At 47.6% G+C, this 26,502-nt stretch overlaps 2 protein-coding genes across 7 annotated transcripts; one reads left to right on the top strand and one right to left on the bottom strand.

The window, feature by feature from the left end:
• Nucleotides 1-1,645: 1,645 nt before the first annotated feature.
• Nucleotides 1,646-5,431, top strand: glrx (glutaredoxin (thioltransferase)). Its single transcript, XM_035391393.1, has 3 exons — nt 1,646-2,042; nt 3,046-3,165; nt 5,071-5,431. The coding sequence occupies exons 1-2, from the start codon at nt 1,836-1,838 to the stop codon at nt 3,157-3,159; spliced, it is 321 nt and encodes a 106-aa protein (XP_035247284.1). The 5' UTR covers nt 1,646-1,835; the 3' UTR covers nt 3,160-3,165; nt 5,071-5,431.
• rhobtb3 (Rho related BTB domain containing 3) lies at nt 5,411-23,663 on the bottom strand. 6 transcript variants are annotated; one of them, XM_035391383.1, is made up of 12 exons: nt 22,865-23,662; nt 22,483-22,737; nt 21,520-21,784; nt 20,366-20,558; nt 15,980-16,137; nt 12,476-12,584; nt 11,114-11,494; nt 9,007-9,116; nt 8,154-8,259; nt 7,578-7,751; nt 6,590-6,756; nt 5,411-6,050 (listed from the first exon to the last, which is right to left on the bottom strand). In XM_035391383.1, coding segments are annotated over exons 2-12 (1,797 nt in total). In that variant the 5' UTR covers nt 22,485-22,737; nt 22,865-23,662; the 3' UTR covers nt 5,411-5,918. The 6 variants fall into 6 exon arrangements, with proteins under 6 accessions (XP_035247274.1, XP_035247275.1, XP_035247277.1 ...); XM_035391384.1 differs by having other exon boundaries at nt 23,385-23,662; XM_035391386.1 differs by having other exon boundaries at nt 23,390-23,662.
• Between the last annotated feature and the right edge of the window lie 2,839 nt (nt 23,664-26,502).

The following is a 26,502-nucleotide window of genomic DNA, read 5'->3' as shown; positions in this document are numbered from 1 at the left end:
CAGGAGGGCTGGATCAATGTGGCCGGCACAGATTTTCTGCAATGTTTTTTTTTTTTTTTTAGCATCAATGAATTCCGGGGAGTTTTGTTAAGACACATCTTATCAATCAGCCCTTTGGTGATGTGTACATCTGCAAACGACCTGAAGGCTAAAACAAAACGACAACAAAAACACTCGTTTTCTTCTTTTTTTTAATCAATTCTATTCGGGTGACTGGGTCGACTTTAAAAAAATCACAAGGAAACAAATTATTTGTCCACCAAAGAATGCCATTTCATGGCAAAAATAAAACTACAATGCTCTGTGGGGTGAACAAGCCAAAAAGGAACGTAACTACCAACTGGCTTTGTGCAACTAGTCATTATGGAATCAGCAATATGAGAAAAGTCAAAGCTGGAAATGCCGTCTCTTTAGTGAATGTTTATTCAAAGCTGAAATAGAGCTGATAGGTGCATTATCGCCACCTGCTGTCTGGGATGTAAATTCTTGTCATGATGTGTGTTTGACATACATGGGATCAATTCTGTTTGAATTAAATAAAAGCTTTGGGGGGGAAATGAGAGCCAATTTCCCTTTTCAGTGATCATTACATTATATTACATTACAGGCATTTAGCAGACGCTCTTATCCAGAGTGACTTTTACATAGCCTTTACATTGCATCCATTCAAACAGCTGGATATATACTGAAGCAATGCAGGTTAACTACAATGGCAGTGTCCAATGGCAGAGTCAATTTGGTTGAACCTGCAACCTTTAGATTATAAGACCCGCTTCTTCAGAGCAGAATCATTCACTTTTTTTGAGCCCCCACCCCCCCCCCCCCCAGGCTAAAAAAGAGTAAAAGAGTGAATGATTCTGGTCTGAAGACGCAGTTTAAGACAAGTGTTTACTGTGATGTTATTTCCATAAAACAACTTCTCAGTTCAAATGTGTACTACCTGGAACTGCTCCAATAACCTAAAGGTTGCAGGTTTGATTCCCGAATTGATGCTGCCATTGGACACTGCAATTGTACTTAACCTGCCATTGTACTTAATTCATTGTGTCCTTGTTTACCTGGCAACGTGAGATGGTTGACTGAGGTCACTGGCCTCGTGTTACCTTGGTTCAAACCCACCTGAGGGAACAGGGCCAGCCCCCCGGTCCACAACCGCAAAATTTACACGCCCCCCCCCCCCCCCCCCCCCCCCAAACCACCATGTCTGTTGAATGAGTACTATACATATACAAATTATTAAATTGTGCCCATCGATGAGAGTTCACTTGCCTCCCCCCCAAATACTGGGCCCTGTGACGGTTCTGTCTTGGTTACACAAAGCACAAATAATCAACATTACGGTATATAGAGGTTCTTCAAATCAGTTGTTCCCGAACTGCAGTCTCCACAGACACCAGTCACACTCAATCACTAAACAATCAAAATCCTTCATTTTATACTTTGCATGCAGTTATGTAGAAATATTTTCGATGTTTTCAATGTAATATATTAACATGTTAAATAAGCTCTGGATTGGGGCTAAACATTCACACATAAATTAAGCCGGCCCAGGGCCTGACAAGTTTAAAATTACCACCCCGTTTTAAATGTTGGTTAAGTCCCGCCTCTACATACATGACAAGAGAAGTGACCAATAAAAGAACGAAACACAGGACGGCGGTTGTGATTCGCATTCTGTTTGTCCTCTGATACTCTTGAGCAAATATAGTGCGTTTGCATTGTGCGTGTCTCTAGGCATCTTGCATATAAATTCGCGGTAGAGCAGCTGTTCGCATTTTCGCTGCTACCAATTTACTGCACGGTGTTGCAATAAGCTAACTTACAAGAAAGAAATAATGGCCCAGGAGTTCGTCGAGACAAAATTAAAAGGGGACAAAGTCGTTTTGTTTTGGAAACCGTCGTGTTCGTATTGCGTGATGGCAAAGGAGGTTCTGTCCAAGTATAAATTCAAAGCTGGACACCTGGAGTTCATCGATATAAGTGGAAGAAACGATATGAGCAAAATTCAGGACTACTTCCTTGAGATAACCGGAGCTAGAACCGTGAGTATGCTATAAAAAAATGAATGTTTCATAATGGAAACGCTTCCTTAAAAGCGGATGTGTGAGTTGAGCGTACGTTAACACCTTAACATCCCTACGAAAACGGCTTGTTATATTACGCGACGTGCGCATTTTAGGCCATGCAAGAAATACGCTCTGTAAATGAATTTCTGGGGCTGTTATGTAGCCCCAAGTGTTATCGTCAAACCGATGGATCTCCCAACGAGACTAGTAAGGGGTTGATAGCCTTGTTCTATAAATTATAGGCTACTACGTTTCTTTGTCTTCTATAGCCTATTTCTGGGTACTGCGTTATAATGAGTAAAGCAAAGGATCTTTTGCCAGCTTGGTTTAAAGTGACAGATTTCTGAAATAAATTTCACGTAATTGTTTCTCCTTTACATTTGGTGACCAAATCGCAAAGTTAATCCCCTGCATCTATAGATCTTTAGTGATGCTGCACCCACAAATTAATAAAGGGAACCTTTTGATCAACTTCAATTGACAGTTTGACTGATTAAAAGCAGCGGTGGCAGGATCCGCAGGGGTATAAATACATTATTGCATAATTTCACTGCTATGTTTGATGCTGGCATTTCATGAATGCCTCTCGCTAATATGTCATCGTAATGATTCAGCAGCGCCTCATTTGCTAAGAGGAGTAGCCCAGTATTTCTCTTTGCTGAAGCCATACTGTAAATATCAGCTGGCAACTAATATTGTACAAGGTTCAAATCTCTCCAAGCACAAGTCATTTATTTGATGCGTCCCATGATAATTGGAACATGGGATTTTGGTGTTGCTAAATGCCAAATAAATGACAAGGAGCATGCACAACGCTGCTTAGTGTGATTGACTCAAATGTGAAGTACTGCATAATAACTCCTCGACAAAGGCTTTTTGGAAAAACGTTTTTTTACGAATCATTTTTGCATTTAGTTTGCATAAAGTTCTGAGATGAGTGTGTGTGCGTGCGCGCGCGCGTGTGTGTGTTTATACACAGGTGCCGCGGGTCTTCATTGGAGAGGAGTGTATAGGTGGCGGCAGTGACGTAGCTGAACTGGATAAGAACGGGAAGCTGGAGGGGATGCTGCTGTCCATCGGTGCTCTGCAGTAAATTCAGGTACAGGCACACATGCCCTCATATGCATACACACACACACACATTTTTATATATATACACACACACACACATATATATATATATGTACATACATATATACATACACATACACACACACATATATATATATATATATGTACATACACACACATATATACACACACACACACACATATATATATATATATATACGTACATACATACACACACACACACACACACTCACATGCATATATATATACACACATTCATTTACGCACGGACACACTCACTCACAGAAACACACACATTCACATATACACACACACACACACACACACACATTTTCGGAACTTGGGTAAGCTAGACACGCACCACATAGTTCATACAGAGTGAACCAACGTGTTCTCTATTTGTAAAGATTAGTAGAAAAATTATTTGTTTGCACGTTGCACTTGGTTCCCTGACAGTGACAAAAATGGTGAGGTTCACACTCTAAGAAAAAGTTTTTTAAAATTAAGATTTTGTTTTTAACTAGGCTTGGAAACGATGTATCTTAACACACTGAAGACTTTGCGGCAAAAATGTCTGAACTATTCCCCTGCTGCTCAGTAAAAAGTATATTGAATTGGCAAAGAGACTCTTTTTAAAGAAAGTTTTCTTGGTGTGCGAACGTCGTCATTTCTTTTCATCGAGCTAGACACACACCCATAAGAAATCTGTTATCTGAGAAACACATACCACAAAATACTGACTAGGCCAAAGGTTGGATTATTTCAACAAGATTACTTAATGGATAACCTATGTCAGTGTCCCTAACTTTCCTGCATTAACTTCTGAGTAAATGCAAATCTCTTTGCATGACGTTTGTGAGAATCCAGATCTCTTTACATACAATTTGAGATGTCATTGCTTGAAGTTTGAGAGAATGTAGATATCTTTGCTTAGTTTGAGAGGATGCAGATATCTTTGCTTAAAGTTTGAGAGAATGTAGATATCTTTGCTTAAAGATTGAGAGAATGCAGATATATTTTTTTAAGGTATGAGAATGCAGATATCTTTGCTTAAAGTTTGAGACAATGTAGATATTTGCTTAGTTTGGGAGGATGCAGATATCTTTGCTTAACGTTTGAAAGTATTCAGGTAGCTTTGCTTTCCCCCGTCAGAGAAAGGTTAAGACAGACACACATTTGCATGTTAAAAAAACACAAGAAAAAAAAACAGTCTTTATTGATGCAGGCAGACACCAGTGGAACTGTACAAGGCTAAGAATAGGGCAGGGATGCCTTCTTTCATCACCCCTTACCTGGCTGCACACCTGCGCTACAAAGCACACGCTCGTTCTTTTCCCCCAAGCAGCACCAGTCCAAAAGTCTCTCAGTCTGTGTTCTTAGGAACAAAAAAAGGCAACAATGTTATAAAAATAGTTGCATGGCCTCTAAATCATAAATTTATGATATGTTGATAAACATCGGGTTTCTATTTTTATCTTTTTAATTGAGTTAGCATTATTAGGACCCTTGTTCGCTAGCACTGTTTTCGATGGTCGACGTGCCCTTTAGAGGGGGACTCCAGTGTGTTAGTTAGTCTTTGCAGTATGCCAGGCCGATCTCGCCACCGAATCCCCGTCCTTTTGCGTTTATGGGGTTTAGTCCTCCGCGAGGTCCCGCGTGCGAAAGACCGCTTTCTCCGCTCATAGTCACAGGGAACCGTGTTCACCTTGCGCTCGGGTCGCTCAGGCCGCAGACACCGGCGCACCCAGCCGACGTGCGCCGTTTTTCCTCTTCCCCGTTTTTCTCTTCTCTGCTGGCATACGTCTGAGGGGCGCGGGTGGGGGGGGGGGGTCCCGTGGATAAAGCGCAAACCTCTCACCTTCCCCTCCTCCTCCCCCCCTCACCCCCCTTCCCTCCACCCTTCCTTCTCCAGGGCGGGGCCAGGAGGGTCACATGACCAGGCAGCGGGACTTGCGCAGTTGTCTTCTCCGCTGCTGGTACTCGCTGAGCTCCTGCAGGTAGCCCCTGGACGGCCAGCGGACCCTCTCCACCTGCTCCCGCTCCTCGTCTGAAACACAGCCCCACCACCCCCCACCACCCGATAAAGAAGATGCTGTCACCATGACGACGATGGTTGATACACTGCCCCTCAACAGTACCCTGGATTTCCAGGAACCCCCCCAAACCAGCCCAATTTTTTAACCAATGACGTATTGCTGCCGGGTCACATGGTTTAATATGAAGGCATTAACGGCCATTTTTTGGTATCTATCATAGACATCCTTACAAGAAATGACCAGACCAAAAAAAAGAACCCTCATTTAGTTTTCAGCCCTTGTAGGTAGCTTACCAACAGTGTTTGCTAGATGTAGGTCCTATACTATGTTGTAACTAAACACATTGTACTTTAGCCCTTTCTAAAATGGGGGGGGGGGGGGGGGGGGGGGGGGGGGGGGGGGGGGGGCCCGTCCAATATAAATGTACTGGAAATCTGTTGTTCTCTATAGAATTAGATGTGCTGAATCCTATTAAATCAATTTAAATACATCAATGCAGTGTGAAATGGTGAATTCTGGGGGGGGGAATGTGTGGGTTTGTCTTAGACGCATTGCCTCCATACACAGGCACTTGTTCCAGAGAAATCTGCAGTCCTAATGTTCCTACTGCTGTGATCACTGGTGGATTAGGCGGAGTATTAACACAATTCGGCTGTGTATCTTGTGTCGAGGCCCAGACAGAAGAGCCTTGAGCACTGTGCTCCCCCCTGACACCACTGCAGGGTCACCATTTGGACTGTAGGGGGCGCCGGCTCTCACCTGACAGCTCCAGAAAGTCGGGCTTGTGGCTGAAGATCAGGTAGTTGTTGGCGATGAAGTGCAGGAGCCAGATGTAGAGCTGGTCTGCGTTGTGGCACTGACAGAGAGACAGAGTGGAAATGGGTGGGGAAAAACGGAAAATTTTGTGTACAAAGTCCCAAGAACGGTCAGTACCGCGTTCCTCGCTAAACCTGAGTCAAAATCCTATCTGAAAATACTTTGCCTTTTTGGATTCTGGTTAAAACACGGGTCCCTGAATTTTTAATGACAGCAACCAGAAATGGAACCAGTCGTGTGGAAAAAGGATTTTGATCCAAATGTAGATGAAAATTGTAAAGTGCAGAATTGTATTGGTACCTAGCGGGTTACAGCATTTCATAGTTTTCTGACCTAGGTCATCCGCCCCCCCCCACCACACACACACACACACAGTCATTTCTCTTTCTAATAGGCCTTGTTCTCTTCGCTCCATTCTCTTCCTGCCCTCTCCCATTTCCTTTCATTTTAAATTTCATTTCCTCAGAGGGAGCGCAGATACGATAAGTGATAAACTGGCATCCGTTGTCAACGAGCGCAGGATCCACCCGTAGCCCCCCCCGTTCTCTCGATCCCACTTCCTGTTTCCTGCCCGCTCACCTTTGCCCGGCGCAGCAGCCGGACGACGCTGATGCCCGTGGACGCCAGCTCCCGGCTGGGCATGCTCTGCAGGTATGCGCAGACGCACACCTCACACAGGTGCTGCAGACGCTTCACCTGGTACATCTCTGCGCAGACCAGCACCGACATGGCCTGCAGCACGCTGGCTGGAGAGGAAAACACCGACCACAACGCCGTTTATTTTACCCACAGTGCACGCCTGCACCCGTAAGCCCTTCCACCATCCACCATCCATCCATCCGTATCCCACTTATATCACATGCCAGCCTGGGTTTGGGTCAGCCAATTCAGCAAACTAAAAGGAATTCAGGGAAAAAAATTGGCAAGTTGTTGATAAACTTTCTCTTATTCCACCAAAACAGTTCACTAAAAATGCACTTCTGAAAGCACCTGAGGCGAGAAATAGGTAATGCAGTTGCTGAATCTCGATTTATATTTTATCTGCAACACCTAGTTTTGAAAGTTTGATCTGAGTTCCTTGAGCCAGAGCGAGCTGCGTTGGACACATTCGTTTGCGTAGAATTATCTGTTTAGAATTATCTGTACTAAATTCAAATACAGAATCGGCGAAGGCGCCACACCACTTGCCAGACTGCATCTATCATGCAGCGCCTGGCCTGTCCGTAGAAAATGAATAGAGTGCATCGAGAGCCGGACTCAGTGACAACACTCCTTCAGCTGTCAGGCCCACGACCTACGCATGGTGGACTATGAATCTGACCAGGATTACGCTCTTACGTAAGGTCAGGTCTCCCCGAATTTGCCAAGAGGCCAACGACTGGTTACGACTGACCAATCATGATGTCATGCGGGCGCGACTCCAACTGGGAGCAGCGATTCAAGCCAACTCAAAAACGGGCCGATAGAGGTAACGCCGGCTGAAACTGGGCATAACCAATCAGACTGCAGGAAATGAATCTCCCAATGGGCAAGGCGATTGATTATCCGCGACTGGTAGTTCACCCACCCGGACAGCAGGTGTCAGTGTAGAGGTACTCCAGGAAGGACAGGAAGGTGTCGGAGGAGACGCCGTGGATGGGCACCACGCGACTCCTGGCCTCGGCGTACTTCCCGCTGAACATGGCGGCCATGACATCACAGCGCGCTACCAGCACTGCCCTATGAGCAGGCAGCACGCTCCCTGTCAGGAAACAGATTCTCTCTCAGTCAGGTATATTACAGACTGTATGTTAGAGACCATATACCATATTATAGACTGTATGTTATAGACTATAAGACTATTTTATAGACAGTATTTTACAGACTGCACTGTATAGTATAGACAATATACTGTACTGTTATAGATCGTATACTATAGACTATACTGTATTAGACTATATTATAGACTATAATGTTATATACTGTATTATAGACTATATAGGCTAGAATAAATATTGTAGATCGTGTATTACACACTGTATAATATAGACCATATACTGTATTATAAACTATATTATAGACTATATATTACTGATTGTAAATTGTAGACTACGTACTGTATAATACACTATATTATAGACTATATACTGTATTATAGACTTGCCTTGTACCATGAAGATGACATCCGAACACAGGGGGGAGTTGAAGAGGTTACCCAGGTAACGGGAGGACTGCTGGGAAGGGTGGGTGCTGAGTGTCTCCCTGGAACCCTGCGCAGACAGGAAGCACATCAAACGCACACGGCTTAAACAGGAAGCACATCTAACACGCAGCTTAAACAGGAAGCACATCTAACGCACGCGGCTTAAACAGGAAGTACATGTAAAGGCAGATGGGTGTAGCCGCTCCCCCTCCCCCGATACGATCCCTGCGTAGCCCTGTGTTTCACTCTTCCCTCCCCCCCTCGATATGATTCCCGCCCCCGCCCCCAAACTTCACGGCCCTGTCAGTGGTATACGGTGGAGCACAGAGTGTAAAGCAGGAATGCAGTTCCCTTTTTGGTTTCTGTAATCAGGATTGATACAGACAAAAAACCCATATGTGGAAAATCCTGTAAGAGGGGGGAGTGCCTGCATATGCATGTGCATGTGTATGTGTGTGAGTGAGTGAGGTGGTGATCTCAACATATGTTCCTTTTTGTACCACTAGGTGGCGACGTGTTACAGAGCCCCTGATTACCCTGTCATCAGGAGTGTGTGGGGGGTTACGGGAAATTAACTGAGAAAGTAACTTGAATTGAAAAGGAATGGACACCCAGCACCTGCCTGTCACCATCGTACTGTACCAGTGTTCCTAAAGTGCGCTGTGACACTCTGTAATGCCCTGTAACGCCCTGTAACGCCCTGTAACGCCCTGTAACGCCCTGTAACGCCCTGTAACGCCCTGTAATGCCCTGTAATGCCCTGTGACGCCCGCACGGAGTGCGCTTAAACGCACGGGGGCGTAGAGACACGCACCTTCTCCCTGGTGATGAACGAGCGCACCCTCTCCAGCAGCTCGGCCACCGCCACCGAGCTCTTCAGCTTCTCCCCCGCGGCGTCCTGGAGCTGCTTCCACTCCGAGGCCCCTGGAGCCGCAAGCGCAGAGAAACGGGCCTCTGAGTCTACTGAGCGCGCTCAGAACCAGGCCTCTGAGTCTACTGAGCGCGCTCAGAACCAGGCCTCTGAGTCTACTGAGCGCGCTCAGAACCAGGCCTCTGAGTCTACTGAGCGTGCTCAGAACCAGGCCCACAAACACAGGCCTCTGAGTCTACTGAGCGCGCTCAGAACCAGGCCCACAAACACAGGCCTCTGAGTCTACTGAGCGCGCTCAGAACCAGGCCCACAAACACAGGCCTCTGAGTCTACTGAGCGCGCTCAGAACCAGGCCCACAAACACAGGCCTCTGAGTCTACTGAGCGCGCTCAGAACCAGGCCCACAAACACAGGCCTCTGAGTCTACTGAGCGCGCTCAGAACCAGGCCCACAAACACAGGCCTCTTAGGCTACTGAGCGCGCTCAGAACCAGGCCCACAAACACAGGCCTCTTAGGCTACTGAGCATGCTCAGATTAACCCCCACAAACACTCACACACAGGCCTCTTAGGTTACTGAGCGTGCTCAGAACCAGGCCTCTTAGGTTACTGAGCGTGCTCAGAACCAGGCATCACAATCACACCTTCCTCTAACTGCCATCTCTGCAGTCAAGCCTACTGAGCGCGCTCGAACCAAGTCACGCTCCAAACCCCCCCCACACCCCACCCCACCCCCCCGAGCCTTTTTTCGAGGGAGGGGTCAGTTCTGCGCCGGTTCACCGATGACTTACAGCGGCCCGGACACGGCGACAGCCGGCGCAAGGGAACGATCGCGCGTTCCAGCCCGTCCGGATAATTTACGGGTCGGGTAATCGATCCTCTGCGAATACCGACGCGGCCGCGGCAAGGGCAGCAGCCGACGGCCGCGTGCGGGGAACAGGCAGCCCTACATCAGCCTGCGGACAGAGCTGTTAATCAGCAAGGGCCCCGCGCGGGAGAACCACTCACTGTAATTACACCCAGTAATGACAGGGGGGCCTCCTCGCTGCTCGACTGGGGAAGCAAGAGGAGGGGTAGGGCTGGAGGGGTAGAGGGTGGGGGAGGTGGGCAGCACGACACCATGGGCAACCACAGCCATATCTCTTTCTGATTTTCCATGCCAACTTAACTGGCCATAAGTTTTTGCTGCATTTATTGATAAGCGCATTTATGACAGCCTGACAGACTGTTCTAGTGTCCCCATATGAAACGCCGTAGTAGTGTGGTCTAAATCTACGAGTGATTAATCGATCAAATTAACTATCGGGTAAGAAAGAAAACCAGCAGTTCTACAGGCCACCAGTACCAAGATTGAGTATCTCTGGACGAAGAGACAAAGGTCACAGAGGCAGCGAGAAAATTAAAATCCCAGCTCCAACACTAGGACATCTGCATTTAGGAAAAGATTTAGCCCCACCAGCCCCCCACAACTGCACTGATTTTCAGTTAACAAGAGCGAGGTCCCAGGGTACCCCAGCTGGTTTTTCCCTCACGTCTGTAACCCGGCCAACTGTGCCTGGATTTTCACTAACGCGTTTTCTCTCTGGCAGGGCACCGCGATTCACTGATTCATTCTCGCGCAGCAGCGCTAGGCTAGATAACGCCAGAGTGACAATGCTTTTTTTTCCTTTTCTGTTTCTTCTTTTTTTCGTGAAATGCTATTACGGAGAGCAAAGCCAAGGCCAGCCCTCACCTCCAGCGGAGAGACAGCTGGAATGAGACGGACGGGTGGACAGAGAAAGGAAAGCAAAGGTTAAATGGAATGAGATGGACAGACAGACAGACAGACAGAGGAAGGGAAGCAAAGGTTAAATGGAATGAGACAGACAGACGGACAGACAGAATAAGGGAAGCAAAGGTTAAATGGAATGAGATGGACAGATGGACAGACAGAGGAAGGGAAGCAAAGGTTAAATGGAATGAGATGGACAGATGGACAGACAGAGGAAGGGAAGTGGAAGGTTAAAACAAAAGAGCAGAAGAGCGTTAGCTGAAAGAGGCGGTCAGCCCACCTCTGTAGAGGAACCTCAGCATGTCCCACAGGCAGCGGCAGAGCAGGGGGTCCTTCACCACCAGCCGGGAGAGGCGTCCGGCGAGGTGCCCGTCGGGGCGGGGCGGGTCCTCGGCGCCCCCGTCCCACGTGGAGAGGAGGCTCTGGGGGCCGTCCCGGCAGGCGCAGCGGGACACGGGGCGGTCCCGCCCCTGCCCCCCCAGCAGCAGCTGCCTGAAGTAGGGGCTGACAGAGCACAGCACCGCCGCGTGCGCCCAGCCCAGCTCCTTCCCAGAATCCCCGGCGTAGAAGGCCACGTCGGCGAACTGCACGCCGCGCTCCAGCAGCCACTGCATGTCCTGCGAGAAGCGTGACTCCTCCACCCGCACGGCCGGGAGACGGGCTGGGGAGAGAGAGAGAGGAGAGCAGGAGTGTGTGAGTGTGTGTGTGTGTGTGTGCGCGTGTGTGTGTGTGTGTATGTGCGTGTGTGTGCATGTGTGAGAGTGTGTGCATGTGTGTGTATGTGGGTGTGTGTGTGTGTGAGAGAGTGTGTGCATGTGTGAGTGTGTGTGTGTGTGCGTGTGTGTGTGAGAGAGTGTTTGCATGTGTGTATGTGCATGCGTGTGTGAGTGTGTGTACATAAGTATGTGTTTACATGCAAGTTTTGTGTGTGAGTGTGTGCGTATGAGTATGTGTGTGTGTATGTGTGTACATGTGTATGTATGTGTGTAGATGCGTATGTGTACGTGTGTGTGTATGTGTGTACATGTGTATGTGTGTACGTGCGTGTGTGCGCGAGTATGTGTGTGTGTATGTGTGTACGTGCGTGTGTATGTGTGTACATGCGTATGTGTGTACGTGCGTGTGTATGTGTGTACATGCGTATGTGTGTACGTGTGTGTGTATGTGTGTACGTGCGTGTGTATGTGTGTACGTGCGTATGTGTGTACGTATGTGTGTATGTGTGTACGTGCGTGTGTATGTGTGTACATGTGTGTGTATGTGTGTACGTGCGTGTGTATGTGTGTACGTGCGTATGTGTGTACGTATGTGTGTATGTGTGTACGTGCGTGTGTATGTGTGTACATGTGTGTGTATGTGTGTACGTGCGTGTGTATGTGTGTACGTGCGTATGTGTGTACGTGCGTGTGTGAGTCTTTATGGTTACATCATCCTGCTTGTGCTCTATTTTTGCTTAAGAGCAGCACACCGCTCTGCCAGAGACCTTTTTATAGCCCGTCACTCTCCTGGCAGGATGGCAAGGGGGTCTTCAGACTGGCAGCACTGAGCGTGCTCAGCATTTACAGAGCAGCCCGGCTGAGGGAGCAGGAAGAGGAACGCTTAGGCCCCGCCCCTTCCCACCGAGCAGGTCCCCCGGTCTCACCTGGCTGCTCCAGCTGAGGTGGGCGGAGCTCGCTGGCCTTGTGGGTCCGCCTCTTGTCCGGCCTCTCTTTGGCCTTCTGCTTCAGACACTGAACCATGAAGTACTCCAACTGCAGGCACACAGAAACACAGGAAGGATCATCTCCTGTCTATCCTGTCTATCACGAACCAATCACAACATTGTGGGTGGAGCTATAACAACCTGTCAATCACTTATGGATCAAAACATTGTGGGTGGAGCTATAACAAGCTGTCAATCACTTATGGATCAAAACATTGTGGGTGGAGCTATAACAAGCTGTCAATCACTTATGGATCAAAACATTGTGGGTGGAGCTATAACAAGCTATCAATCACTCACTGATCAAAACATTGTGGGTGGAACAATAACAAGCTCAGTCAGTCAGTCACTCGCTTGTTTGGCCCAATCAAAACATTAAGCTCCCTACCTTAGACGGCAGAACAACATTTACAGCTCATTATCTGCACACAGTCCAATTTTACTCCTTTACTCCTTAGTTATTAAGCTCTTCCCTAGGCCTGCACGGTTGTTAAATGTTTTGTAGAGTCTATTTTAAGTGTGGCTTTCAAAGTTCTATGAATTTTTCATGCTGTTCACAAATTGCCCCCCGGAGGCAGTAAAGATCCCCTGATAACTGAAACCGAAATCAGCAAGTCACCGCCAGCACACAGTAGCCATGGCGATCTGGAGCCTGGGAGTTCCATCGCCACCCTGAGCTGGATCGAATTCGGCCGTGCAGGGGTTGGGTGATGCCTGACTCACACGCCCAGCAAACAGCTGGGGCTCGACACGGTAAGTACAATTACGCCTAATTCACCTGCCAGAGGTTCTTATTCAGAGTGATTTACACAGTTAATATGGCAATAAAATAAAACATAACCACATCATTTCGCCCGTTTTGAGAGCGCAGAGCTGCAGCACATATGAGTGTAGGCCCCAAGCTCTCCCTGCCTGTTAAAGGAAACTGACTTTGTGCAGAAGAGGCTGAGTCATAAAAATGTGGCGGGGGGGGGGGTTCTGGGGGGTGCACCTGAGCGGGATTAGTCACACGATTCCCTGTCACCTGAACTGCGGAACTATTATGAACTCAACAGGTAATTTGATCGTCCTCTCTGTGTTTTAACCACAGCAGGTTGCCGTTGGTAACGAATCTTCTGCCACTGTACAGAACCCCCGTTGCCACGGCACTGACCTCAGTCAAGCCTCTTGCCCTGTGCTAAATTTTCAAAAAATAAATCAGACTGTAATATTTTGGTTTCAACTGTAAGAAGACAGAACTTAACCTAATAAATTATTAATGATAACAGAGATGAGAGCTCCCTGCCTCAACTGGAGCAAAAACTATCAACTAAAATACAACCAATTATGAATTATGAATTAGTCTCTGCTACAGCTGGTAATCTGTTTTCACTGCTGTTACTACGGCAACTGCACCGACACGTGCCCCAGCACTACCACCCCATTCCGCTGGTGCCACTGACCTTCCTCACTCACTCACTGACCGACTCACCCACTGACTCACTCACTGACCGACTCACCCACTGACTCATTCACTCACTCTCCTCTTAATGTGCCTGGTTCTAAGGATCTGATCAGTTCTCTTGCTCAGTGCCATGTATTCAGTGGGTAACCTCAAGGAATATTCCTGGCGTCTGAAGGGTTGAAAGAATTTCTAATAAATTGTCTGACCCAGGTGTGACACCTAAACCCTATATTACCTACACATACCTACAGTATTACCCCTAATATCAAAATAGTACTGCTGCTGCCGCTGGGACCTCCACCGTTCATAATACCCAGGTCAATGGCAGCCATATCTGATGCAAAAACAAAAAATAAAATAAAAACAACCAGAGTTCTTTCCAGACCACGTTCACCGTAAACTACCACGTTGCATGCGAAGAGAGGAGAGTGACCGTTTCTGTGCACTTTACGGACGCAGTTTAAAACCGACCGAAGGGCCTTTTAAAAGGCTGTTGCAGTGTCAGAAGTGCAGCCTGGTCTGAGAAATGTGCTGCGAGCCTCCAGTCGACATGCTTCCGCACAGATAAAATCGCACTTCTTTATAAGCGGGGGCTAATTGGCTCTTATATTGCAGAATTTATCTGCCGATTAGAGACGGAAGTGCTTTGCCCAGCTCCAGGGTTCAGTGCTAATCCTTCGTCCGGCGCTCCACTGCAGAACGTGTCAGGGGGGTCTTAAGAACCTTTTTTTTTGTTTTTGTTTTTTCTCAACCCGAACAAGGCGAAAGAAGATCTGACCGTGCCAAGCTCAGCTTCATAGCTGGTCTAGCGCTGGGCTGGTTAAAAGCAGGTTTAGCAAATTTCACTGAGATCTTGCGCCAATCACCTCCAAAGCCATTTTGAAGGAGAGCCTTTTTTTTTATTAAAATGTTTTGTTAGAAGCTCAGCTACAAATAAATTAAGCTTCCAGAGTACGGCACGGGTCCAGTCCTCTAACAGAAAGTGTGACACAAGCAGTTTTTACATCATCCGTTTGTCTAATTTAAACATGCATTCACCACCTCTCTAGCAATAAAGGTGCATTACTGCTGTAGCTATCTACACTCACCGGCCACTTTATTAGGTACAGCTTGCTAGTGCTGGGTTGGCTTCTGCTGCTGTAGCCCATCTGCTTCAAGGTTCGACGTGCTGTGCGTTCAGAGATGCTCTTCTACATACCTTGGTTGTAACAAGTTGTTATTTGAGTTACTGTTGCCTTTCTATCAGCTCAAACCAGTCTGGCCATTCTCCTCTGACCTCTGCCATCAACAAGGCATTTTCGCCCAGAGGCCTGCCACTCACTGGATATTTTATCTTTTTCAGACCATTCTCTCTAAACCCTAGAGATGGTTGTGCGTGAAAATCCCAGTAGATCAGCAGTTTCTGAAATACTCAAACCAGCCCATCTGGCACCAACAACCACACCACGTTCAAAGTCACTTAAATCACCTTTCTTCCCCATTCTTATGCTTGGTTTGAACTTCAGCAGATCGTCTTGACCATGTCTACATGCCTAAATGCATTGAGTTGCTGCCCCGTGATTGGCTGATTAGATATTTGCGTTAACGTGCAGTCAAACATCTGTACCTAATAAAGTGGCCGGTGACTGTATATCCATGCTAGCTTTACACGTACTATAGGCAGCTTGACTCCGACAAGAATCAGCACGCAGACAAACGCTAGCTTCCTGTGAGCAGTGACTGAGTTTCTGGCCGGGGCGATGCGTTTCAGCTCGCACGCTGCGGCAGAAAAGCGGCCCGGTGATGTCAGAACTCGGCTCGGATCGGCACGTCATCCCCGTCAGGCGACAACACAGGGACTCTCCACCGGCGCATTCCGCCACTAACAAGCTCATTACAGAGCGTCACGCTCGGCAGAACACCATCAATTCAGAGAAACAGAGAGGGGGGAGGGGTGAGGAAGAGGGATTGGGGAATTCGGGGGGGGGGGGGGGCGGCAGCAGAGACTGACAGAACCTCACCACTCCCCCGAAGTAACGCCCCACGAAGAAGTCGTTGAGGGAGGGCAGCTCCAGGTAGGTGGCCCCCAGGTCCCGGGCCAGCTGAAGACCCTCGTTGTGGGGAACAGAGCTGCTCCAGTCTGAGGCACAGAGGGGGCAGGTGCAGGGGGGTCCCTCCTCTGTTTGGGAAGGGGGGTACAGACAGGTGAGCGTGGGTACATTCAGATAAACCAGGTGTAGGGTCACGGTCAAAGTCATTTGTAAGTCAGTCCGTTCATGGAGTGAATTTGAATTCAGTACTGACTGGGAAATCCTCATCATAAGATTTAGGATGTGGGATTTTTTGAGAATGAGGAATAGAAGGTGGGTGTATCTGCTCAATTGGCTCAGGCTGCGGTGAGACGGAACCCAGCCTGGGGCGGGTGAGTTGGGGGGGCGGGGGGGGGTGCATCGCTGCCAGCTGGTGATGGAGAGACAGTCGGCCTGGTGCCACAACAACAACTGAATCCTAGAGCCAGCAGAGCAACAGATAAACACACACACACCACGTATAAACATACATAAACACACACACACACACCACGTATAAACATATATATAGACACAAACACACACACACACTACGCATAAACACATTCATAAACACACCCACACATGCACACCACATACCTTGCATGAACACAAACACACACACACATACACACCATACGTAAAAACACACACGAACGAACGCACGCATGCACACAAACACACGCTCAAACACTCACAACACAGACGCAGAGACACGCACCCCCGCACCCTGGCAGCTTCTGCAGGGCAAACCGGGCCCAAGGATTCAGTTCATGTCCATGCACAGAAGGCCTTCTTGGAGGCTAAACGCTAATAGGCTTCATAAAGGACGAGAGGCAGGAGTAGTTTTATGGCCGATCATGCAGACATTTTATGAGGCATAAATCCAGTCCGATTGGACCGAGTACCAGCAAAATATATCACTTCACTGAAAGGGCAGACAGGTCTTTCATTCCCGTTTCTTATCGCCCGAATACAAGATGAACTCAATCTGTGTAGGGGAGAAGGAAAAAAAAAACACAACAACGTACAGGACACTTGGCATTCTTCACAAACCGAGTCCTGCTGCTCCAGCTGGTGCAGAGATCTCCTCCTGCTCTCTGCTGGCACAGGCTGGCACGAGCCGCCCCGTTCAGCTGGCCCCGGCACAACAGAGCCCGCTCCCTGCCGGACATGTGCGTGTCTGCCACGTGATCTCTGGTCACTCCTCGGCCTCTCTGTCTCCCTCTCTCTCTCTCCTCTCTCTCCCTTCCTCTCACTCTTTCTCTCCCTGTCCCTCCCCCTCTCTCTCTGTCTCTCCCCCTCTGTCTCTCCCTCTCTCTCTCTGTCTCTCCCCCTCTCTCTCTCTCCCTCTCTACAGACACAGTTCCATCTACACAGACACAGTAAGGGGGGGGGTCAATGATTTGGCCCTGTGGCTCCTCATTGGATGAATCGCCATCATGTGGCCATACACTGTGGAGGTCTTTTTTTGTTTTGGAGAAGCATATGGTGTTATTCGTTCCCAGTTGAGCGGGTCAGGGGACCTGATCCAGAACCTTCACCAGGTTCCAGCTAACCCTCCCCAGCTGGACCACATTTAGCGCCTCTTCCAGGACGTAAGGAGCCACACGGATAATCAGGCTATCCTGCCCTGAAGGACGTTTAGCAGACGTCTTTCCCACCTCTCACACATCTCCCGAAATTCCTCCCTCCTTCCGGAGAACCAGGGAGAACGTCCATGGACACATTCCCCTATAAGCCACGCCCATTTCAGCGCAACACAAAGCTTTAAAAAAGGCAAAGGAAGGGACACGACAATATGCTTCATTCATTCATTGGACCAGACGGTTGATCCCTATTGGCCAGACCACATGACATGTTCTAGGAGCCAACAGTGCACTTCCTCTTCCTGCTGTTAACCTAAACCGTCCATCCGTCCATCCATTATCTAAACCCGCTTGTTCCTGGTCAAGGTCACGAGGGGGACTGGCCTATCCCAGCATGCATTGGGCAAGAGGCAGGAATACATCCTAGACAGATTGCCAATTTATCACAGGGCACGCACACCATTCACCCGCACACTCATACCTGTGGGCAATTTAGAGTCTCCAATCGGCCTTCCTGCATGTCTTTGGGAGGAAACCGAAGTACCCGGAAGAAAGCCACGCGAACAGAAGAGGACCCGCGCAGGGAGAACATGCAAACTCACGGAGAAAGGGATTCGAACCCGGGACCTTCTCGCTGTAAGGCCCACTGCACCACCACCAGGCCGCCCTAAGCTAAACTAAGCATGCTCAAATCTGACCCTCGAGGTCAGCAAGTGCTGCTGGTTTTCATTGCTCCCCTCCAATCAGGGCCTGATTTAAAACTAAACCTGGGGACAACAGGTGAGTCAAATCTCTGGCCAATCAGTGCCGTTGAGCAATCAATTAGCAGTGAGGTAGAAGAGAAAACCAGCAGCACTACAGACCTCCAGGGGCCAGGTTTGAGCATCCCGGTCTCGACCCTGATACGGCAGTACAGTGAGCAACACAAAGAGCCCCACAGTGCGCCCCAGCACCCCCCGAGACGCATGCACCTACTGCAGGGACTCCACCAGGGCAACCTCTTTGGCAACAAGGTAATCTGAATTCAAGGACTCTATCTGTTATATTAATACATTATATAGCCTATAAATTTCATAGCCAGACAAAGTCTTCTGCATATAGAATAAAACGGTGCTTTGCGGCTTTAAATATTTTGGCAATGGGACGACAAGCAAATGTTTAATGAATAAAATAAAGCACTTGGACAAGGGACTGGGTTTTAAGAGGAAACGTAGTTAATACTTAACAGGACTTATGCTTCCTATTGTCAGACCAGCCCAGGCAGAATCTCGCAGGTGCTTTACAGATACGGCTGCTGTTTATCCATTTGTTTATTTCGCCCGCTGGACTTTGGTTGTCTGCTGTTGCCTCTCGCCCAGTAAAATCAGGTTTAATCTCAGGAATAGAGAGCCGTCAGTTAATTTAGGCAATCAGCGCCACCGAACGCACGCCGGGGTGAAGGAGCTGGGGGAGCCCCTCATTCAATTCAGCCACAACAATTACACTGCCAGGGAGAAGGGAAAAAAGATACATTTTCCAGCATGCTAACGGAAAGGACTAGCATAAAGAAATATCTCAAATCCAGCAAAGAGACCAAGAAACATCAATGGTAGGAGAAAACCCTGCACACTATTTATAATGAATACATTTTTAAAGGTTTTCCTGTCGATCCCTGAGCTTTCACAACCAACATTCACAAACCAAAATATACAATCACATGAAAAATTTTGTTCTGAATACTGGTGGAAAAATATTTTACGTTTGCAGTTGTGAATACTGTGCAGGAATTTTACTGGTGGGCTAAAGCAGGGGTTCCCAACCCTGTTCCTGCAGATCTACCACCCTGCTGATTTTCACTCCAACCCTAACAAAGCCACACCTCATTCAACAGCGAGAGCAGGGCTGCCCAACCCTGTTCCTGCAGATCTACCATCCTGTAGGTTTTCACTCCAACCCTAACAAAGCCACACCTCATTCAACAGCTAGAGCACGGCTGCCAAACCCTGTTCCTGCAGATCTACCATCCTGTAGGTTTTCACTCCAACCCTAACAAAGCCACACCTCATTCAACAGCTAGAGCACGGCTGCCAAACCCTGTTCCTGCAGATCTACCATCCTGTAGGTTTTCACTCCAACCCTAACAAAGCCACACCTCATTCAACAGCTAGAGCAGGGCTGCCCAACCCTGTTCCTGCAGATCTACCATCCTGTAGGTTTTCACTCCAACCCTAACAAAGCCACACCTCATTCAACAGCTAGAGCAGGGCTGCCCAACCCTGTTCCTGCAGATCTACCATCCTGCAGATTTTCACTCCAACCCTAACAAAGCCACACCTCATTCAACAGCGAGAGCAGGGCTGCCCAACCCTGTTCCTGCAGATCTACCATCCTGCAGATTTTCACTCCAACCCTAACAAAGCCACACCTCATTCAACAGCGAGAGCAGGGCTGCCCAACCCTGTTCCTGGAGATCTACCATCCTGCAGATTTTCACTCCAACCACACCTCATTCAACAGCTAGAAATCTCATTGAGCTGCTAATTAATAGAATCAAATTTTGGTGTGCCAAATTAGGGTTGAAATGAAAATCTACAGGACGGTAGATCTCCAGGAACAGGGCTGGAAACCACTGTGTTAAAGTATATGTGGTAATTACCATAGCTTGGTCTGCTACCAGTACACTGGGGGAAATGATGCTGTATGAGCGGGGTCATGTGGGGGTCGGTTTAACCCCGTCAGGGCTGACACGGGACGGGAGGTCGGTGCTAACCGTTGAGACGGGCGCCCACGGCTGCCACGATGACGGGCACGGCCCAGTGCCGCAGCAGGGGCCGAATCCGGGGGCTGTAGGCGTCCCGCACCTGCTGGAAGGTCAGCTTGTCGTTCACCGAGTACTTGATGACCAGAATGTCGGCCTGCTCCAGCACACCCCGAGTGGCCACCCAGTCCCTGTCCAACAGGTCCTGGAGAGAGGGAGAGAGGGGGAGGAGAGGGGGAGAGGAGAGAGAGAGAGGAGAGGGAGAAGAGAGAGCCACATGAGAGACAGAGAGAGAGGGAGAGGGAGAGGAGAGAGCCGGAAGACAGAAGAAAGGGTGAGGAGACAGGTAGAGAAGAGGGGAGGACAGTGAGAAAAGAGAGAGAGAGAGGAGAGAGCCAGAGGAGAGCCGGAGAAACGAGGAAGAGAAGAGGAAAGGACAGTAAGTGAAGAGAGGGAGAGAGGAGGAGAGGACAGAGAGAGAAGAGGAGAGGACAGCAGGAAAAGAGAGGGAAATGAGTCATCCTGAGCAGGGCGTCTCGCTTGAGACTTACTGTTCCTCACTATGAGAGACCCTCATTATCACACAGGAAAGCTACTGAAGAAGCATCCCCGTGTGTGCGTGTGTGTGTGTGTGTGTGTGTGTGTGTGCGTGAGTGCATGTGAGTGTGTGTGAGTGTGTGTGTGTGCATGTGTACATTTGTATGTTTATGTGTGTGTGTATATGCATGTGTGCACGGGTTTGTATGTGCATGCATGTGTACATGTGCGTGCATGAGTGTGTATGTTTATGTGTGCGTGTGCTTGCGTGTGTACATGTGTGTGCATGGTTGTGTGTGTATGTATGCCTGTGTGTGTATGTGTGTGTGTGTGTACACAAGTGTGAGTGTGTGCGTATAAGTGTGTGCATGTGTATGTGCTTGTAAGTGTGAGTGTGTGTGTTTGTCCATGTATGTGTGTATAAGTGTGAGAGTGTGTTTGTCCATGTATGTGTGTGTGTGTGTGCTTCATATCATGTCATCTCCCCACACTCCCTGCCTTATCCCTCACACTTCCAACCAGCTGACCACCTGTGAGCACCCCCTCCTCTACCTCCATAAAAACGCAACCCTCACCCCCACCCCTAACCTCGCCCGCCCCTGCCCCCTGCCCCCCACAGGCTTACTGACCCAGCTGGGGCAGTCGTGCACCAGCACCCTCACGTCCCCGAACATGCGGGCCTGGTACTGGATGAAGGCCGGGTTCATGGGGTGCAGGGTGGCCGCGGTGGAGCTGAGCAGACTCCCGTCCGTCCGGCTCAGCGTGTCCCTCACCCCGGGCACCACGCTCCGACCCAGGTAGCTCCACAGCAGGCCCCCCTGGGGCTGTCCCGCCCCCTCCTCCAGGAGCCCCAGACCCGACCGCTCGCTCCCCAGGGCCACGATGTGGATCGACCTGCGCAAACATCAATTTATGCCCCCCAGAAAGCAAGGAGGGTCAAAGGGTGCCAGCCAATCGGATGTGTGGCCACGCATGACATGAGATTATAAAACCAGAGTTGTCTCGTCACTGTAAAGGTATTTGTGAATGAGTAGACGCCCAGCCACAACTGTTAACCAGGTCCAGATCAACCGAGGATAAACATTCATTCAACGAGAAGACGATTGCACGCTCCTTGCTCATAAATTCGTTGAAAAGAATGCAACCGCGTCGGCAGGATTTTGTAGAACAAATTAAGGATGAATTAAGGGAATGTACCGTTCTTTCTTAACCGACTGTAAAGGAAAACGTAAATAGGTGTCTTTTTCGTGATTAACCATGTCGATCACGATTACCAATGCATCACCTTGTGTCTCCGCACCTGGTAGCATACAGAAAAAGAATGACACTAACGGCACTGCTGTTAACACCAATGAATGTGATATAATAATTGCTATTATTATTGTTGTTGTTGTTATTGTTATTTTTATTGTCATTATCATTCGTATTATTATTATTAGCTACTATTCACACGTGTTATGGTAACATGCATTTCTAAAAGTGACACAGGAATCATTCACATTAATGTTCCAAAAAATATATATTAATTCTCAATTTCGCATTGTTTAACCCTGAGCATAAAACATAAGGATCGAAGGGGTACATTAACTTACATGGTCACCTCGCCTCTCGGCTAACCGAAGCTTTGCAAGTAGCCTACGTAGTTCAATGGCAAGCTTTCACATTTAGTCTGCAGTGAGGGGGTTTTCCGCAATGAAGGTCGACCACTTTAATCCCCCCTGGTATCTGTGGATCCAGCAGCCGAACACGGTGGAAGAGTTTTGTCGTTCTGCAATATTTTCTATCGCCGTTCATTCATAAAACGCCCGGGGTCCGGTCGAGTGTCCTATTCGCATAGAAACTGCAGGCTTAAAATGTAAACACAATAGAGAGTGAGTCAAATCAGCCCGTACCATCTAGCTGCCCAGGACACTGCGCTAGAAAGGAGCAAGTTGACAATCGAAGAACGAGGGGGAAAAAATAAATGCTATTCACCATAAACGCTTATCCCACCGTTTGCTTCTTTTAAAAAGCCTGACGTCACCGAAAGAAAGCATAAAGCTCATCAGGTTGACGGAAAGACGGAGAGTGAGAGATAGAGACAGACCGATAGTGTACAGGCTACTGTGAGAGTGGGGGCTACTGACTCAGCAACTGTGATCGCGGCTACAATTACAACAGCTCACGTCTGTCTGAATTAGCTGCTGTGTTTGTGGCGTGCTCGTTTTAACACTGCCGTGGGTGGTGAGCACCGTGTTTATTCGGCTAATTCTACTTAATCGCATTAATCCAACTCAATGAATCATGTGGGAGTGGTCTGACACGTACTGTCTCTAGTATTAATAAATATTAACCAAATTATAACGGACTGCCAACACGGTCCCTCTGCGTACAAAGTAGCTTAATGTTTCCTGGGCTTTTTCAAGGTATCATATATAAATAAATATATATCCACTCGAATAAAAAAATAGCAATTCATAGTTACAAACAGTCATTTTCGTTGCATGTAGCCTACCTTACCATTACCCTTTCCGTATGTTTTTTGTTTTAAAAGTGTTGCTGCTAATAGTCCTGATGCATTCAAACGCAGCACTTGAGCTCCTTACGGGCAAATGAGGGGTTATTTCAGGTCAGAATACCGAACAATGATTTCCACAGATTTGTCTCGGACGGGAACATGACCCTTCGTACTCGCATTCTACAGTTCCCCCTACACAAATTCTCGGCTACACTGGACCCTTTCTTCCTGTCTGCGAAGGCGAGTTATAACCAACCCCATCTCTCTCTCTCTCTCTGTGTCTCTCTCTCTCATAAAAAACAATCGATGATTAATTAATTATTCGTCATGTGTTGTGCTTTTGTACAGAGGCAAACAAAAAAACAACAACGGCTGTGTTAGTCTGTATTGAAAACGGCAATTTACATGTCTTGGGACGCGGAGACGGTAAATCGATTGCGTTGCCAGTACTTAGTGACAGGCTAAATGTTTATATGGATACCTGAGACTATATATTCATCATGTTTTCTGAGATTACAGAAACCGCAAGGTTAGTGCATTTGTCAATTAGCGTACCTATCCAATGCTGATTTTGAGACGTTAAGGACGCAATTACGCAATAATCCATTGCCCACGACTTTCCATATGTTGTGTTTTCTGAGAGAAAGTCTTATATTTGTATTCCCTTTGTCCAGGGGGTCAGCAATCCCGGTTCTAAAGAGCAGTGTGGATGTTGTTGCTACTCAGTACTTAACTAATCAATAAAATTATTGCTCACCTTATTCTGTTTATTTGGCCTAAATTGTTTGTTTATTTTAAGATAAAAACAAAAACCAAGAAAACCCATGACTGTCCAATGAACAGGGTTTGTGACCCTAACTCTACTTTTGTCTACTCTACTGGAACTCGGTTTGATTCTGTAGGAACCCACTCCAGACCACTGAATGGCAGAAACGAAATGATTGACATATTTAACAAACACCTGACACCATTTCAAAGGTAACGAAACCTGCCTAGAGACACTTCTGTCCTTGTACAGCATCCAGCCATAGGCCCCTGGTGCGGGACAGGGACAGGGGGGTGCTGGCTCTTGTTTTTGTCTTAAACTCAGCTGTCAGTTTAAACCCAATAAAACCAGGTGTGCTGGTTGGTCCCTGGTCTCTCAAAGGGAAGATTAAAACTCCCCTTGGCAGCTCTCTCTGCCAGTGCAGCGCACACGCAATGGTGGATAATCCAGGTTCAGAAAGTAAAAGTCCTGTCCCAGTATTTTTGTCCCAATGACCTGGATTTGGTCATCAGCACAATTCTTCAGTCAGGTGCCGGAACTAATTAGTGAAATCAGCTAGCTGAAGTTCATGGGTGGAGGAAACACATGGCAGGATTTGCTTTCTGACCCTTGGACTCTTCACCTCTGCTCAAACGCGCTGGCCTCCTCCCAGTTCACGTCCTAACCACTCCTCCTGCACACTACCAGTTATTTTGCACGTCCACAAGTGATACCATCCAAAAGGGTTGCCCCAGAACTGAGTGAGCCAAATTTCAGTGAGAAATACTAGCTGTTTGGCCCTGTGATGCTCCCTCAATAATGAGGAAATTAAAGTGCTGGCTTAAAAGCGAGTGCTAACCCAGCATGCATTGCGTTGCTTAACGTTGTTACCAGAGTTGTTAAAGCATGGCAGAGCTAACCACATTTAAATGCCATTTGACTGCCATGTCATACCTTTTCAAAAGACAGTCATCATGGTTATTACAGTATTGTCTTGTTTGAAAACAAGTGTTTTCTCAAATGATGCTAATTTTGTTGTTTAAAGTGTAGTGATAATACTCATATTAATAATTAATCATATTAATCTGAAGGTTTCCCTCCAGTCCTGGAGGCCCAACAGTGTCTGCAGGCATTTGTGTTTCTTTTCAGTTAGCAGCCACTTAAGGCCTTCAGTACAAGGCATGTGGAATCTTTACACAGTTAATGCTGACTGTTAATTCAACTCTAACAGTGTTCATTCAACTCTTAACACTCTGAAATGCGGGACAAAATGTTTTCTGTTAATAGTTGAATTAACACTGGACATTTTTACTGTGTAGCCAATCAACGATTTGAACGAATCACTTGTGCTGAGACAAAACCAAAAACCAGGAGACACTCAAGCCCCCCATGACTGGAATGTGACACCGCTGAGCCCTATTTCACTAAGCAGGATTACCAAGTTCGCTGGATAACTGCTCTGAGTAAAACCAGAGAGCCCTCGCAAATCTGGAACACAAACTGAAGTGAAAAGAGATATTGTGGGTTTTACTCAGCACACTTACCCAGCTAACCCATTAATCTGGCTTTATGAAATGCCCCCTGGTCTATGAGGATAGTCAATCAACTAAACACCCCCTGCAGTGTGAAATGTCCATTATTAATTCAGCTCTCATCGAGTACATGTGAGTCCAATAGGACTGTAAAAGTTTGTTTAACACTGAACATTTTGCTGTGTGCAACCAAAACTGTAAGTTATTTTTTAACAGTTTAATTCAGGTAAGATTTGAAATTAGGTAGTTTTTTTTCCTGAAAGCTACACAGTTTATATACTGCCCCCTGCAGGAGAATTTGGAATTGGTCATTTGGAGACCATGTTTCCTGAACAACAAACATTGAATTTACATTTCAACCAATCATCAGTGCAAGCGTTTAGTGGGCTGCCAATCAGAAGTGAACCCGATATGAATATCCATACAAAACAGACACAGCATCAGACATCTGGAGCTCTCATGCTTAGAAACAACTTCAAAATTTTAAAAATTATTTTCCGGTTTATACATTTTAAAATGTAAGTAGACATCTGTATATTGTGGCTTAACAAGCAAGCATATATAAAAAAGTTCTGGCACAGGGCTATTAACTGAATTTTTTAGTGAATCTGGTGAATTAGGAGAGTTCTGGCTTGAGGACAAAATGGCTGCTTAGTGGGGTGGGAAACTAAAAGACAGTAACCAGTAGCAACATTGTCCGCTCCTCAGAAGTCGACCGGTATCAGATAAGCTGCTGAGCACTGCACGCCCACACCTCCACCCTGGCTGTCCCCACGACCGTTCCTTACCCAATGACGTGCAATCGCTGTGTATGCCTTTTCCTTACCCAATGACGTGT

The sequence above is a fragment of the Anguilla anguilla genome, chromosome 14 (genome assembly GCF_013347855.1).
Source record: "Anguilla anguilla isolate fAngAng1 chromosome 14, fAngAng1.pri, whole genome shotgun sequence".
Lineage (NCBI taxonomy): Eukaryota > Metazoa > Chordata > Actinopteri > Anguilliformes > Anguillidae > Anguilla > Anguilla anguilla.
The sequence above is the reverse complement of the archived record's forward strand: the minus strand, read 5'-3'. Positions and strand labels throughout refer to the sequence as shown.